Source organism: Mustela lutreola, chromosome 11 (genome assembly GCF_030435805.1).
Source record: "Mustela lutreola isolate mMusLut2 chromosome 11, mMusLut2.pri, whole genome shotgun sequence".
Classification (NCBI taxonomy): Eukaryota; Metazoa; Chordata; class Mammalia; order Carnivora; family Mustelidae; genus Mustela; species Mustela lutreola.
The window spans coordinates 95,656,450-95,668,846 of NC_081300.1; the positions used below are offsets into that span (position 1 = coordinate 95,656,450).

Here is a 12,397-nt window from a genome sequence, read left to right on the forward strand (position 1 = left end):
AATGGGATGGTTTGTGTGCCTGCATTGTAAATGCCTTTTGGGGACTGGTGACAGAGGACGTGGGCCAGGGTAAAGGAGCTTGGCTTTTACTTATTTGCTGGCGGATCTCTTTCTCTCTTCCTCCCACCCCCTGCTTTATTGGGTTGTAATTGACCTACAGCATTGCATAAGCTGAGGTAAGGTGTACAACATGAAGATCTGATACATTGAAAAATCAAAAGATTTTCTAACTTTTAATTATGGAAAATTTAAAAGACAGGTGAACATCGGCAGACTAAGACAGTGAGCCCGTGTGCCATCGCCCCATTCCAGCACCTACCAATGCGTGGCCAGTCCTTTCCTCTCTGTGCACTGACACCGTCACCACCCCCACTCCCACCTCCCCTTTCCCTACTGCTGATCACTGAAGAAATCCCAAAGTGACTGGTATCTTCTGTCAAGCCTAGCCTATCTCTTGTGATGGATTAATCCAGAATGTTGAGGCGTGGAGTGAGTGGGTGGCACTTCTCCATTTCATTTCATGTTCAGAGGAACCACTAAGTTTCCCTTCTTTGTCTTACCTTTCAGTGGGAAGCTGGTATCCCCCAAATGGAAGAATTTCAAGGGCCTGAAGCTCCAGTGGAGAGACAAGATCCGCCTCAATAATGCCATCTGGCGGGCGTGGTATATGCAATGTGAGTGCTACCCGGGCTTTTGGCAGGAGGGGCCTGCGGCGGCCCCCGAGGCCTTGCGGTGGATGGGACCTCCAGGTTCACAGTGGTGCCCAGAGCCCACTTTTCAAACATGATGCCTCAAAGGGAAGCCTCTCTTGGAAAACCAAGCCAAATCCTAATGAACTAGATACTTCTCAGGTGTCAGGCCCAGGGGGCCCGTCACGTGGTCTGTGTCGTGTAGCTGCCCATAATCTGCAGGAGACAGATGTGTTAGCCCAGTGCTCACAGCATAATGTGCTCACTATTAGGTTAGACGCTTGGGTCCAGGTTGTAAAGGCAGAGGCGGGAGGGCTTAGTTCTCTCCAGGAGAGTCAAGGATGTTGTAGCAGAGGTGACATTTGACGAGTCCGGGAGTAGTTCCTGTTTGCAGCAGGTGGAAGAAGATACAGACCCAGGCCATGTTTATTCTCCACCTGGCTTCATGCCAGTAGATCCAATGATCTTTGGGTTGGGGCATGCTTGGGTTACTGACCCATGGGTACTGAACCCTTGGGTTCTTACCCATGAGTTACTGACAGATTCTTTTCCTTTATACTCTGAAATCTCATTTTCAAGAGAAGGAGAAGGAAAGAACACTTTGGAGGGTCCCACTCTAAGGGGGATGTGGACAGAGGAGGCAAGGGCTCCTTCAGGGTTCTTGGTCATAGTGATGATGTTTCGTCCTTTTTCTGCCTAGATTTGGAGAAGCGCAAGAATCCCGTGTGCCACTTTGTCACTCCACTAGATGGCTCTGTTGAAGTAGATGAGCATCGCAGGCCAGAGGTACTTGGCTCGTGGCCATCAGTAGCTGGAAAGGATCTGCCCTCATCAGGAGGAAGCGACTCTCCCAGGGCCCGGAGCAGGGGTTGGATTCTGCAGCAGTCGGGGTGGTGTGGGGAGAAGGTCTGGCGGCGCCGCCCCGCAACCATGTTGATGTTGTGACAGCCCACAGAGGCTCCCCTCTTCTCAGGCTGGGCTGACCCAGAGCACTCAGGGGTTCTCCCGCTGGGACTTACTCTCCACAGTCCCTTAACACTGGCCTTTCCCTCGAAGTCAAGGGAGAGATCTGGGCTCCTTACAAGGCAGTTATCTTAACAGTTAAAGAATGACCTCAAGATCTTTCTATGTGGAGATGGAAAGATGCTGAAGAAATAGTAAATGAAAAAAAAAAGTTGTACAACAGTATTTTAGTAACTTTATGTTAATTTTTTTAAAAAGCGTGTATCTGCGTGATTGTGTGTGTAGGAAAAGTCTAGAAGGATACACCGAAATCCTTTATTGGGTGCTGCTTCTGGGGAGGGTGATTAGAGTGAGGCAGACATCCTTTATACCCTCCTGTGTTGTTTTAATGTTATCCTGGCCTGTCTTACTGTTAGGATAAAAGGGGGAACCACTAGAAAGTAAAAGACCCAGTGAAAGACCCTTTTGGTGGTGGGATGTGATCTGGTATTGGACAATATTAAGGAATATCATTTTGTTGGGTCTGGTGATGATATTGTATTGTTCACTGTGAAGATTCTTTACTGTCGGACACATAATGAAGTATTGTTAGGTGAAATTATATGGGCCTTATGATGTGTGGGACTTGCTTTAATATACTCCAGCCATAAACAAAAAGGAGCCTGAAAGTGAGGCGGGCTCTCTGAGGAGGTCGTAGCTTCTTTGACACCCGAGCTCTTCAGGCATATCGTGGAAGGGGCTCCCCTGTGTGATGGAAAGTTTGAAGTAGCTGCTCTTAGAAGCCACTTTCCATCTAAAACTTCTGTGATTCGCCATTTGTTTTCACCCTTTGAAAATGTGGCAGAGTCTCCTGGATAAGGGCAGGTAGTGCGACCCGTGGCTCTTTGTAGGGCTTTTTCAGTGCCTGGGTGGAGCGCCCTTTCCCTCTTCCCGGCCCAAGCACTCTCTGACCCACGTGCCAGTCCAGACGCTTAGGAGCTGTACTCCCGAAGCCGCACTTCATTATCTGAGGTCATGAAATAAAAGCCCGTCTTTGGGGTGGGACACTTTGTGAATGAAATTATGTGCATGTGGGAGGGTTCTCTGAGTTGGATTGCCCAGGGCTGACTGCCAGCCTTTATTTTCAGGTCAAGTTCTGCCAATCAACCTAGATTGCCCTCTTTTGATTCCGACCCACATCTCTTCACAGGCCATCACCACAGAAGGGAAGTACTGGAAAAGCCGCATTGAGATAGTGATCCGGGAATATCACAAGTGGAGAACCTACTTCAAGAAAAGGGTATCTGGGGCGCCTGGGTGGCTCAGTGGTTAAGCTGCTGCCTTTGGCTCAGGTCATGATCTCAGGGTCCTGAGATCGAGTCCCGCATCGGGCTCTCTGCTCAGCAGGGAGCCTGCTTCCTCCTCTCTGCCTGCCTCTCTGCCTACTTGTGATTTCTCTCTGTCAAATAAATAAATAAAAAAAAAAAAAAAAAAAAAAAAGAAAAGGGTATCTGGCTTAGACTCCCAGAACAGCATGTTCAGGAAGCCCCATAGGGGGGAGAGAATCTAAGTCTATGTTCTGACACTGGCCCCCAAGGCTGTGACTCCGTCACTGGCCCTGGGAAACCAGCATTCTAGCCCAGCCCAAGTGATGGGCCTGCTTTGGCCAAGTTATCTGTGGTCTCAGTTTCTCTGGCTGTTAGTTACCCCACAAACACTGGTTGAGTATCTCTTCTGTGCCCAGCAGGGGCCTGGAAATGGCAGAGAGCAGGATCTCTCATGTGCCTCTCAGGGAGATGAGCCCTAGATGCTTCCTTGAGGAGAGGCTGAGGGCCTCATCCCCTCCCAGGACCCTGGTGACCACCTTGTCTCCCCTTTTCTCCACAGCTACAGCAGCACAAGGATGAGGACCTTTCCAGCCTGGCCCAGGTGAGTGAGCTTAGGGGCCATGAGGACCCTCACGAGAGCCCTCCTTTGACAAGAAACGGGAATGATGTGGGTGGCCCGACAGTGAGCCTGCAGTAGGAGGTTGTGGGGACAAAGACTGTCCCTGCAGCTCCAGGAGGGGCCACCTCCCTTCTCGCACGGAAGGCATGCAGGCTAAGGAAACAGGCCACTTCTTCCTGCTCTGCACGCTCCCCTCATGTTTTACAGCAGCCCTTGCAGCTCTCTCCGATAGGGTAACATGATGTGATTGGGAATTCTGAGGTCACTAGTGTCCCTCTGATTTTTCCTCCCTCCCCCTGTCCCTGTTGGCGGTAGGATGATGACATGCTTTATTGGCACAAACGTGGGGATGGATGGAAGACCCCAGTCCCCATGGAGGAGGACCCACTGCTGGACACAGACATGCTCATGTCGGAATTCAGTGACACCCTCTTCTCAACACTTTCCTCACACCAACCGGTGGCGTGGCCCAACCCCCGGGAAATAGGTAAGCCATCTCTAGATCCTTGACCCTGAACTCAACAGCTGGCTTCCTTCTCTGGCATCGTTTCCGGAACCTGGCCCTCCGGGGCAGGATTGGCCAACTTTGCTGGCATCTGAGGGCCACATGCACTGAGTGGGTGAAGACTGCAAATAGGCCTTCCTGGGCAGCTGTCAGGTCGATGGTACCCCTGCAAGAAGCCTGGGATTTAGTCTGAATCAATTTCACATTTCTGACACTGTCCCCTCAGCAGAGGTTTTGTGCTTAGGCCAACTGACAGGGCCTTTGACTGAGGGGGAAGAAAATCAGAAGCATTGCTGGGCACGACCTTTTGCCTGGTCGAAGTCAGGCATCCAGTTAACCCCTCAGGGAAGAGCCCACAGCCTACCAGTTAGAACTGGGGATCTCTGCATCCCAGCAGTATCTGTTCCCTGACACTTTATCTTTCTTACAGAAATTCTCTTTCTTTCTTTCTTTCCTGCCATCTGAGGGTGGAGAATAGCCACAAACCCACAAGAAGGTAGAAATTCCTGCCATCTGCCTGCATATCTCCTTGGAAGAATCTGAACAGGGCCAGGAGGATCCAGTCAGGCCTTTTATGTGTTTTCACAACATTGTCTGAGAAGGCAGAATGATTCCTTTGTCTCCTTTCTGATTCTTACAGCACATCTGGGAAATGCAGACATGATCCAGCCGGGGCTGATTCCCCTGCAGCCCAACCTGGATTTCATGGACACTTTCGAACCCTTCCAGGGTAAGGACATGGGGCAGGAAGAGAGCATGGCCACCTGGATCTCCCTTTGCCCAGGATAAAGCACACTGGTGTTTCCTTTTCACAGAGGGAACTGTTAGAATGAGCAAGAGGGAAGACTTAGAATTTTTCAGAAATATATATATTTATATTTATATTAGTAGGAGTTGCAAGGTCTGGGAAGCTTTTCTGCAGCAGGGTTCTCCCTTAAAAAGAATCACCATTCTCCTGCGGACTCAGATTCTCAGGTTTGCCCAGGACTGTAAGCAGTTCTCCCTAGAGGCAGCAGAGGGCACTGGCAACACAGCCGTCTCCCAGCAGTGTCCTGCAGTTAGAACTGGGTTCATAAGAGCTGCCAAACACCCGGCCTGGGAGTATTTCAGACCCCACACTAGTTGCCAGCATGAGCAGGTCCAATCAGAGGGCCTCTTTCTGCAGAGTTACCTCAGCGGGGGAATGCCCTCTGGCCATGGCATTCCTCTGGGTAGATAGGGTTCAGTGCCCGATTTATTTGGATCTTAATTCAAGGATATGATGGGCACATAGAGCTTAAAAGCACCTGATGTTGTCTTTCAGACCTCTTCTCTTCCAGCCGCTCCATTTTTGGTTCCATGCTGCCTGCTCCTGTCTCAGCACCTGCACCAGATCCCAACAGTCCACCTGCTCAGGTAGAGGGAGCTGGGGCGAGGTGGCCAGGGCGAGGCTAATGAGTAACTGCGCAGCCATAAGCAGAGTGCTACCGCTCGCTAGCTCTAGTGCTGAACAAACACACACGATGTGTGAAAAAGTTACTCTAGCCCTCCTTGAAAGCAGCCATAGATCTCCGAAAGGTAGGAGCTATCTGTAAACATTGGCTCCTGCCTGAGGCTCCACATAACCGGTGTGCAGTGAGCTCTGTTTAACCAGTTAAGAAAGAATTAGCAAAGGAAAACATGGATTGCTAATAAACAGAAGCTCCGTAAAAAGAGGTTCCTCTTTTACTTTCTACTTAACAATTAACACAGGCTGGTTATCAGCTGCTGGGGCTGCAGAGCCCATTGAGGCACGGCTCTTTGCCTGCAGGGGCTCTCAGGCTGGTACCCGTATCCGGTTAGACACAGAAACCTGGCCCCATCTTCTTCCATCTGGCTCTGGGAAGAGTTTCTTCTATAGAGACTGAGATCTTGACAATTGATTCCTTATAGCGTTTCCCTTTTAGGAAGAGGTGACCTCTAGAAGTTGATACGTGAAACTGTCCTGAGGGAACCCCATGAGCAGCTGTGCTCCAGGCTGCCTGTGCTCTGTAACAGAAGATGGCCGGGACTTTGGGGGGACCCCTGCTGGACTCTAGAAACAAGATATTCCCAGGCCCAGAGCCAACTGTGCGCAGACAGACACTTTGTCTGAGCTCCGCATTATCATTTAGTCCTTAATGGAAACAAGACCCCTGTGGACGCCTGGAGAGACACAGCTCCGTTCCCCACCAGACTGGCAGAAATGGGAACAGGAGCCATCGCCCTGTCCCTCTGTCGGAAAGTTCTGCTCAGGGTGCCCAGCATCCGTTGTTGGACTTTGTGGTGTGTTGTACCAGGAAGTGACAGCGACTTGTGTGATCCAGCGTTTGTCCTCCTTTCCTAGGAGAGCGTCCTGTCAACCACAGCTCTCCCCGCCGTGAGCCTCCCTGATGGCCTCATAGCACCTCCTACAGCCACCGCCCTGGATGCCACGGATGGGGAGGGCTGTGAACGAGCTCCCCGGCCTGGAGACCCCTTTATCCAGCCCACAGACTTCGGTCCCCCTGCACCGCCACTGAATGTCCCTCAGCCTTTCCTGCCCGTGTTCACCATGCCCTTGCTATCTCCCGGCCCTGCCCCAGCGCCTGCTTCTCCTGCCCTGCCTTTAGCTCCGCCCCCTGCCCCTGCCTTGAGCCGCTCGGCTCCACCTACCTTCCTGCAGCCGAAGTTTGCGGGCGCCAGCAAGTCGCCCTCCGTCATCACACACACGGCCTCTGCCACCCTCACGCATGATGCATCTGCCACCACCTTCAGCCAGAGTCAGGGCCTTGTCATCACAACCCACCAACCCACGCCCTCGGTGTCCCCCTGTGGCCTGGCGCTTCCTCCGGTCACCCGGCCTCCAACCACTGGGCCTCCCCAACCCTGTTTAACATTTGTGCACCCCAAACCTGTCTCTCTGACTGGGGGAAGGCCCAAGCAGCCCCCCAAAATAGTGCCTGCTCCCAAACCAGAGTCTGTGTCCGTGGTACTGAAGAATGCTTGCATCGCCCCAGGTGAGTCAGGTGGAAGGAAGCCAACGTCTGATCTCCCCTCCCCGGGGCTATGTCCTTGTCTCCAAGGCTTGCAAACTTGTGACACACACACACTTGTGAAACGAAAGTGTTCCAGTCTACCACGTGTGTGATCTCGTCTGTTGTCTACTCTGTGGTGTTCTTTCCAAGTTAGTCTCAACCGAGTTTGAAAAAGCACCGTCCAGGTGGTCTCTTTCCTGGGCCTGTTATCTGTCCTCTTGGAGGAGAAGTTGCAAAACAGATGTCAGATACAAAACCAGTGGTTTTGTCTCTCTGTGGCCTGTGGTGAGAGAGGTGACATCTGAGCAGCAGGAGAGGGGTCTGTGTTGCTCCTGGGGGCCCCACAGGCCTGGGCTCAGCAGACCCCCACGACTCCGGGCCTCACTGTCACTTCTTGTTCTGGCAGCTGCCTTTTCAGGACAACCACAAGCGGTGATTATGACATCAGGCCCTCTGAAGAGAGAAGGGATGTTGGCTTCTACCGTGTCCCAGTCCAATGTGGTCCTCACGCCTGCTGCTATTGCCCGGGTGAGGAGGCCCTAGGCAGACCCTTCCTATCCTTATCACCTCAACATGGCCCTGCTTTTGGGTGGTTCTTACCTGACATGACTGTGGTTGGAGGTGACCTCCCTCTCCTGTGTCACCTCAGGCTCCTGGAGTCACGGAGTTCCACAGTGGCATCCTGGTGACAGACCTTGGCCACACCACGAGCAGCCAGCCGGCACCTGTCTCTCGGCTCTTCTCTCCAAGCACAGTACAAGACGCCCTGGTGAAGGGCGAGCAGGTCCCGGCCACGGGTTCCAGTGAGTGTGCGCTCCGGTCTGAACGGTTGGGACTTTGTGAATGAAATGAGCACGCCCGCACCTGGGTCAGGGAGACCACCCATGGGGTTCCCCAGGGTTGGGGCGGGACTGTGCAGTGAGGTGGCCCACGCTGGGGAGTGCTCAGCCAGTGGCAGCTCACCCCAGGAGCAGGAAAGGGGCAAGCGTGTGCAGGGCAGGTGACCGATGCACTTGGGGAACACCACTCTGACCCCCTTCAGAAAGGCCTGGCTCAGAGCTGCCAGTTCTGATTGAGAAATGGATTGAGACTGTCAACGCTTTCCAGAAAATGGGAACCACCCAAGCTTGTCTCCACATCAATGTGGTCATCCCTTAGTTTTCAAGCCCCTCACATCTGTTGAGCCCATTTCCACACCGTGGGTCTTCCATCAGCAGGAGGCTCGGGGGAGAACTGATTGTGCCCAGTGAAGAGCCATGGAGCCCGGGATAAAGGAGTCGCCCAAGGCTGTGCCCCTGGTGGTGGGGTAGAACCAGAACCTAGGCTTCCTCCTCTCAGTTGCCCACTAGGGAGGGAGACCAAAGGTGCCTTGTCTCAAGTAAAAGCTGGGCATGGCCACTGCTGGAGCTCCATGCTGAACAGTCTGGGAGATGAGCAGGGCTGGTCTCCGCCTACAGAGATGAGACCGTAGAGGGACTTGTCCAGGGAGGCTGGATGAATAACGGCCTCCAGCCTGGACAGCTAAAGACGAAAACTGGTTGGTTACAGGTCAGGCCTGTATGGTGGGGTCAGGGCTCAGGCAGCCTAGCATTACCCTGACTGCCTGGACGCAGAACACGGGGCACTGGAGCCACGATGGGAAACTGAGCAGCAAGGCAGGGAGGTGGTCAGCGCCGCAGAAAGGAGTGTGCAGAGGCTCTCTGGGCAAGCGGGCGGGGAAGCCCTAGGCGACTCCAGGGGCCTCCTGAGAGTTGCCAGTGACCGGGGCACGGCTGGCATGGGAGTGGACAAGATTGAAAATACAAGAAAATGTATATGTAGAGTTGAAAGAACAAGAATGAACAGTTTTGTATACTGGACACGCAGGGTAAGAGTCTCACAGAGGCTGCGGAAACTGCAAGTGGCCTCCAGGTGGCTTGTTAATAGGTTGGATTAGCAGTCAGGCCTCCTCTCGGAACTCTCCATGCCCCAAGAGCTATTGCTGGCCAAGCTCAGGCCGTATTGCCACCCCACGTCCAGCCAGCCTTCATCAGGCCTTGTCCACACCTAATCTTGGGAGGTTGGCAAGGATTTCTCCAGTTTTTGCTCTGGGTTCACTGGGGGAGGTTTCAGATGGGTTTCCGGGTTTGGGACTTGCGGGGATTCCCTTCCTTGGTGAGCACTGTTTCAACTGCTGTGGCCAGCCGTGTCCTAAGAGGAGTCTCTGTTCTTCTCAGGTCGAGATGGCCCAAACTCAGGGCAGGCCTCTCCATGTGCTTCAGAGCAGAGCCCCAGTCCCCAGTCTCCCCAGAACAACTGCTCAGGGAAATCTGCAGACCCCAAAAATGTGGCTGTTTTAAAGGTATCACAGGTCTCTCTTGGGTCTTGATTTCCTGGGAGGGATGGGGGTACGGGCAAGGAGAATATCAAGGGACCGCTGGGGCTGCTGTGTCCCTTACGAGGGACTCACAGGAAAGGAGCAGCACAGACCTGGCCGATGTTCTAGTAGGCTAAGGTACCATCAGGAACCTGGATGTTTGCTACTTAATCTGGAGATAGGTCGGCGGCTCCTCCCGTTGCCCCACCTGCTAGACAGCCCTGAGCCCTGGACCAGCCCCGAACCCTGTAGCTTGCGGGAGGTGGTGGCTGTAAGAACTGGGTCAGCGAGGAGTGGGCTGAGGGGGGCTGCGGAGTGCTCCTCAGCAGCAGTCATGGCCCCTGCCCAGGCCTCCGTTCTGCAGGCGGGGTTTTCTAGCACCCTGTCCTGCTCACTGTTGCCCCCGAGTCGCAGGTGGGAGGGAGGGGCAGCGGCCCTGCAGGGCACCGTGTGTCACAGCCACTGCCTGATTCTCCAACAGAACCGGCAGATGAAGCATATTTCAGCTGAGCAAAAAAGACGCTTCAACATCAAGATGGGCTTTGACACCCTCAACAGTTTGATCTCTAATAATTCCAAGCTGGTGAGTGGTGTCAGGTGGGCGGGGAGCCCCTGTATTGGCCTCGGCACCGGCTGGACAGGCAGGGTGGCTGCTGTGCTGTGACCCCGCCACCCCTCTCCCAGACCAGCCACGCCATCACGCTGCAGAAGACCGTGGAGTACATCACCAAGCTACAGCAGGAGCGGAGCCAGATGCAGGAGGAAGCCCGGCGGCTGCGGGAGGAGATCGAGGAGCTCAATGCCACCATCATGTGAGCCTGGGGGCGTGGGGCCCGGGCTGGTACCTCATCCTCTCGCGTGCATGTCTCAGAAACAGGAGGGTCATTTGTGGCCTTGTCACCCATAGCTGCCTCTCTGTTGTCATGCTTTGGGCTCTTGTCCTCCTCCTCCTGGGGCCGTTCCTCCTGGGCCCACAGTGGCCAGCAGCGGCTGGCCCTGCCACTTGGAGCGCCAGGGTCCAGCTTCACTGCCAGCCGCTCTGAGCGTCCTCTGATCCCTCCTGTTGTTCCAGCTCCTGCCAGCAGCTGCTCCCTGCCACAGGAGTCCCCGTCACCCGGCACCAGTTCGATCACATGAAAGACATGTTTGATGAGTATGTGAAGAGCCGGACCCTGCAGAATTGGAAGTTCTGGATTGTATCTTTGTGTTTTCTTTGCTTCTCCCACCCCTACTCTGTGCACTGAAACAGCAGCCCCTACCCACCGTTCCTTTCGAGAAATTCTATATAAATGGTTTTCGTGAGTTCACCCAACAGGCGCTGTACAGGGGCCTGGCCTGGCACACGCTATGAAGTGGGGCTGTCATTGGTGACTGTCCAGGCTTGGAGCTTGCTGGGGAGGTTGAACAGCCCAGCTCTGCTCTCTGCCTGCTTGGAAAATAAAGATGCTTTATTGCAAGGTGCCAGAGCCACCAGCTGAGGCCATCCCATAGGGAAGAGGTGGGATCTAATCGCACATCCTGGCGGCCGTCTCGGTCCTTGCAACAACAACGGGCTCGAGTACTGCCAATGGCATAGATGGGAAACTAGGGCTCATAAATGACTAAGTGGCAGAGTCAGGATTTGAAACCAGCTCCCTGCAGGCTGTTGTCTCGCTTGGGCCACATGGTCTTAGATGCTGTTGTGAGGTACATTCACCAGCGTGCAGGGGTCCGTCCCTGGGACCAAGACCTATCTGTGCTCAGCCTTCCAGATGTCAGCAGGGCCCCTCTGGGGGGCAGCTCCTACCCTGTCAGTGCCCTTCCAGTCACCTCTGTGCCTCATGTGCACGCATGGTGGGTTGGCTGTGTGTCTTCACCTTGTTGCTGACAGACTGAGGAGACGGCCGTTTGGGAGCAGAGCCGACAGCGCACACGATCTCTGTTTCCTCTGCTCTGCCCGGCTTACTCAGCCTGGCTCTGGCCCTTATCGTTGGTGGAGTGAGGTGGCAGCTGGGGTGCGCCAGGGCCTCTTTGGTAAAATGGCATGTTCCTCATCGTCAGCCTCAGCTTGGGGGACCAGGGGCACCAGTGTGGTTCAGATCAGGGAGAAAATGGACCGCATGCCTTTGCAGAGTTGATTGCCCAGGATGGTTTGGGAGACCCACACAGAACATGACTGAGAGCCAGCACGTGTGTTCGTCATGAGAAACATGGTCCACCCTGCGGTCTGCGGTGCGCCCCTGCTGTTCTTTTTCTTTTTTTCTTTTAAGATCTCATTCATTTATTTGACAGACAGAGATCACAAGTAGGCAGAGAGGCAGGCAGAGGGTGGGGGGGAGCCGGCTCCCTGCTGAGCAGAGAGCCCGATGCGGGACTCAATCCCAGGACCCTGAGATCATGACTTGAGCCGAAGGAGAGGCTTAACCCACGGAGCCACCCAGGCGCCCTGCGCCTCTGCTATTCTTGCCGTCATCCACAGACTGCTGGCTTTCATGCCGGAGTGCTAGGACGTGTCCCACACTGAGGAAACATCTCTGTCCCTGCCTCTTGTGGTCATTAAGCTGGTGCTGAGTTAGATGGAAAGATCTCAGGGGAATGTGAGGGTGCATCTCCCCGGATCACACTCCCTCACCCAGTGTCAGCAGTTACTTGCCGCTCCCAGGGGAAGCTGGTCACGGGCCAGCCAGTAGCTGGACTTGATTCTCCCACCCCTGGTTACATGTTCGCTGGCCCTCCTCCTCGCTTACCTTTTCTTTAACCCACATGCTGTACAGTTCAGTATCATCATCAAGCCGCTGTTTGAGTCCTTCAAGGGGATGGTGTCCACCAGCAGCCTGGAGGAGCTGCACCGGACGGCGCTGTCCTGGCTGGACCAGCACTGCTCCCTGCCCGTCCTCAGGCCGAGTGAGTCCGGGGCTCGCCGGGACCCTCGAGGATAGTCCAGGGGGGAGGAGGGCCTGTGAGG

General features: G+C 54.3%; 1 protein-coding gene across 4 annotated transcripts in view; it reads left to right on the forward strand.

Moving 5' to 3' along the window:
* The window catches only part of MLXIP (MLX interacting protein), a 59,762-nt gene that overhangs the window by 42,160 nt on the left and 5,205 nt on the right, over window positions 1–12,397 (forward strand). For 3 of the 4 annotated variants that reach the window (XR_009346155.1, XM_059140873.1, XM_059140875.1), the window contains 15 exons: window positions 568–674; window positions 1,390–1,475; window positions 2,842–2,931; window positions 3,519–3,560; window positions 3,894–4,065; window positions 4,724–4,813; window positions 5,387–5,478; window positions 6,428–7,079; window positions 7,504–7,625; window positions 7,747–7,900; window positions 9,314–9,438; window positions 9,935–10,036; window positions 10,138–10,265; window positions 10,526–10,649; window positions 12,207–12,336. Coding sequence is in view for 3 of the 4 variants with exons in the window: in XM_059140873.1 (XP_058996856.1) it covers window positions 568–674; window positions 1,390–1,475; window positions 2,842–2,931; window positions 3,519–3,560; window positions 3,894–4,065; window positions 4,724–4,813; window positions 5,387–5,478; window positions 6,428–7,079; window positions 7,504–7,625; window positions 7,747–7,900; window positions 9,314–9,438; window positions 9,935–10,036; window positions 10,138–10,265; window positions 10,526–10,649; window positions 12,207–12,336 (2,216 nt within the window). In the remaining variant the exon portion in view is untranslated. The remainder of the gene's footprint in view (window positions 1–567; window positions 675–1,389; window positions 1,476–2,841; window positions 2,932–3,518; window positions 3,561–3,893; window positions 4,066–4,723; window positions 4,814–5,386; window positions 5,479–6,427; window positions 7,080–7,503; window positions 7,626–7,746; window positions 7,901–9,313; window positions 9,439–9,934; window positions 10,037–10,137; window positions 10,266–10,525; window positions 10,650–12,206; window positions 12,337–12,397) is intronic. The other variant, XM_059140874.1, reaches the window with a different exon arrangement.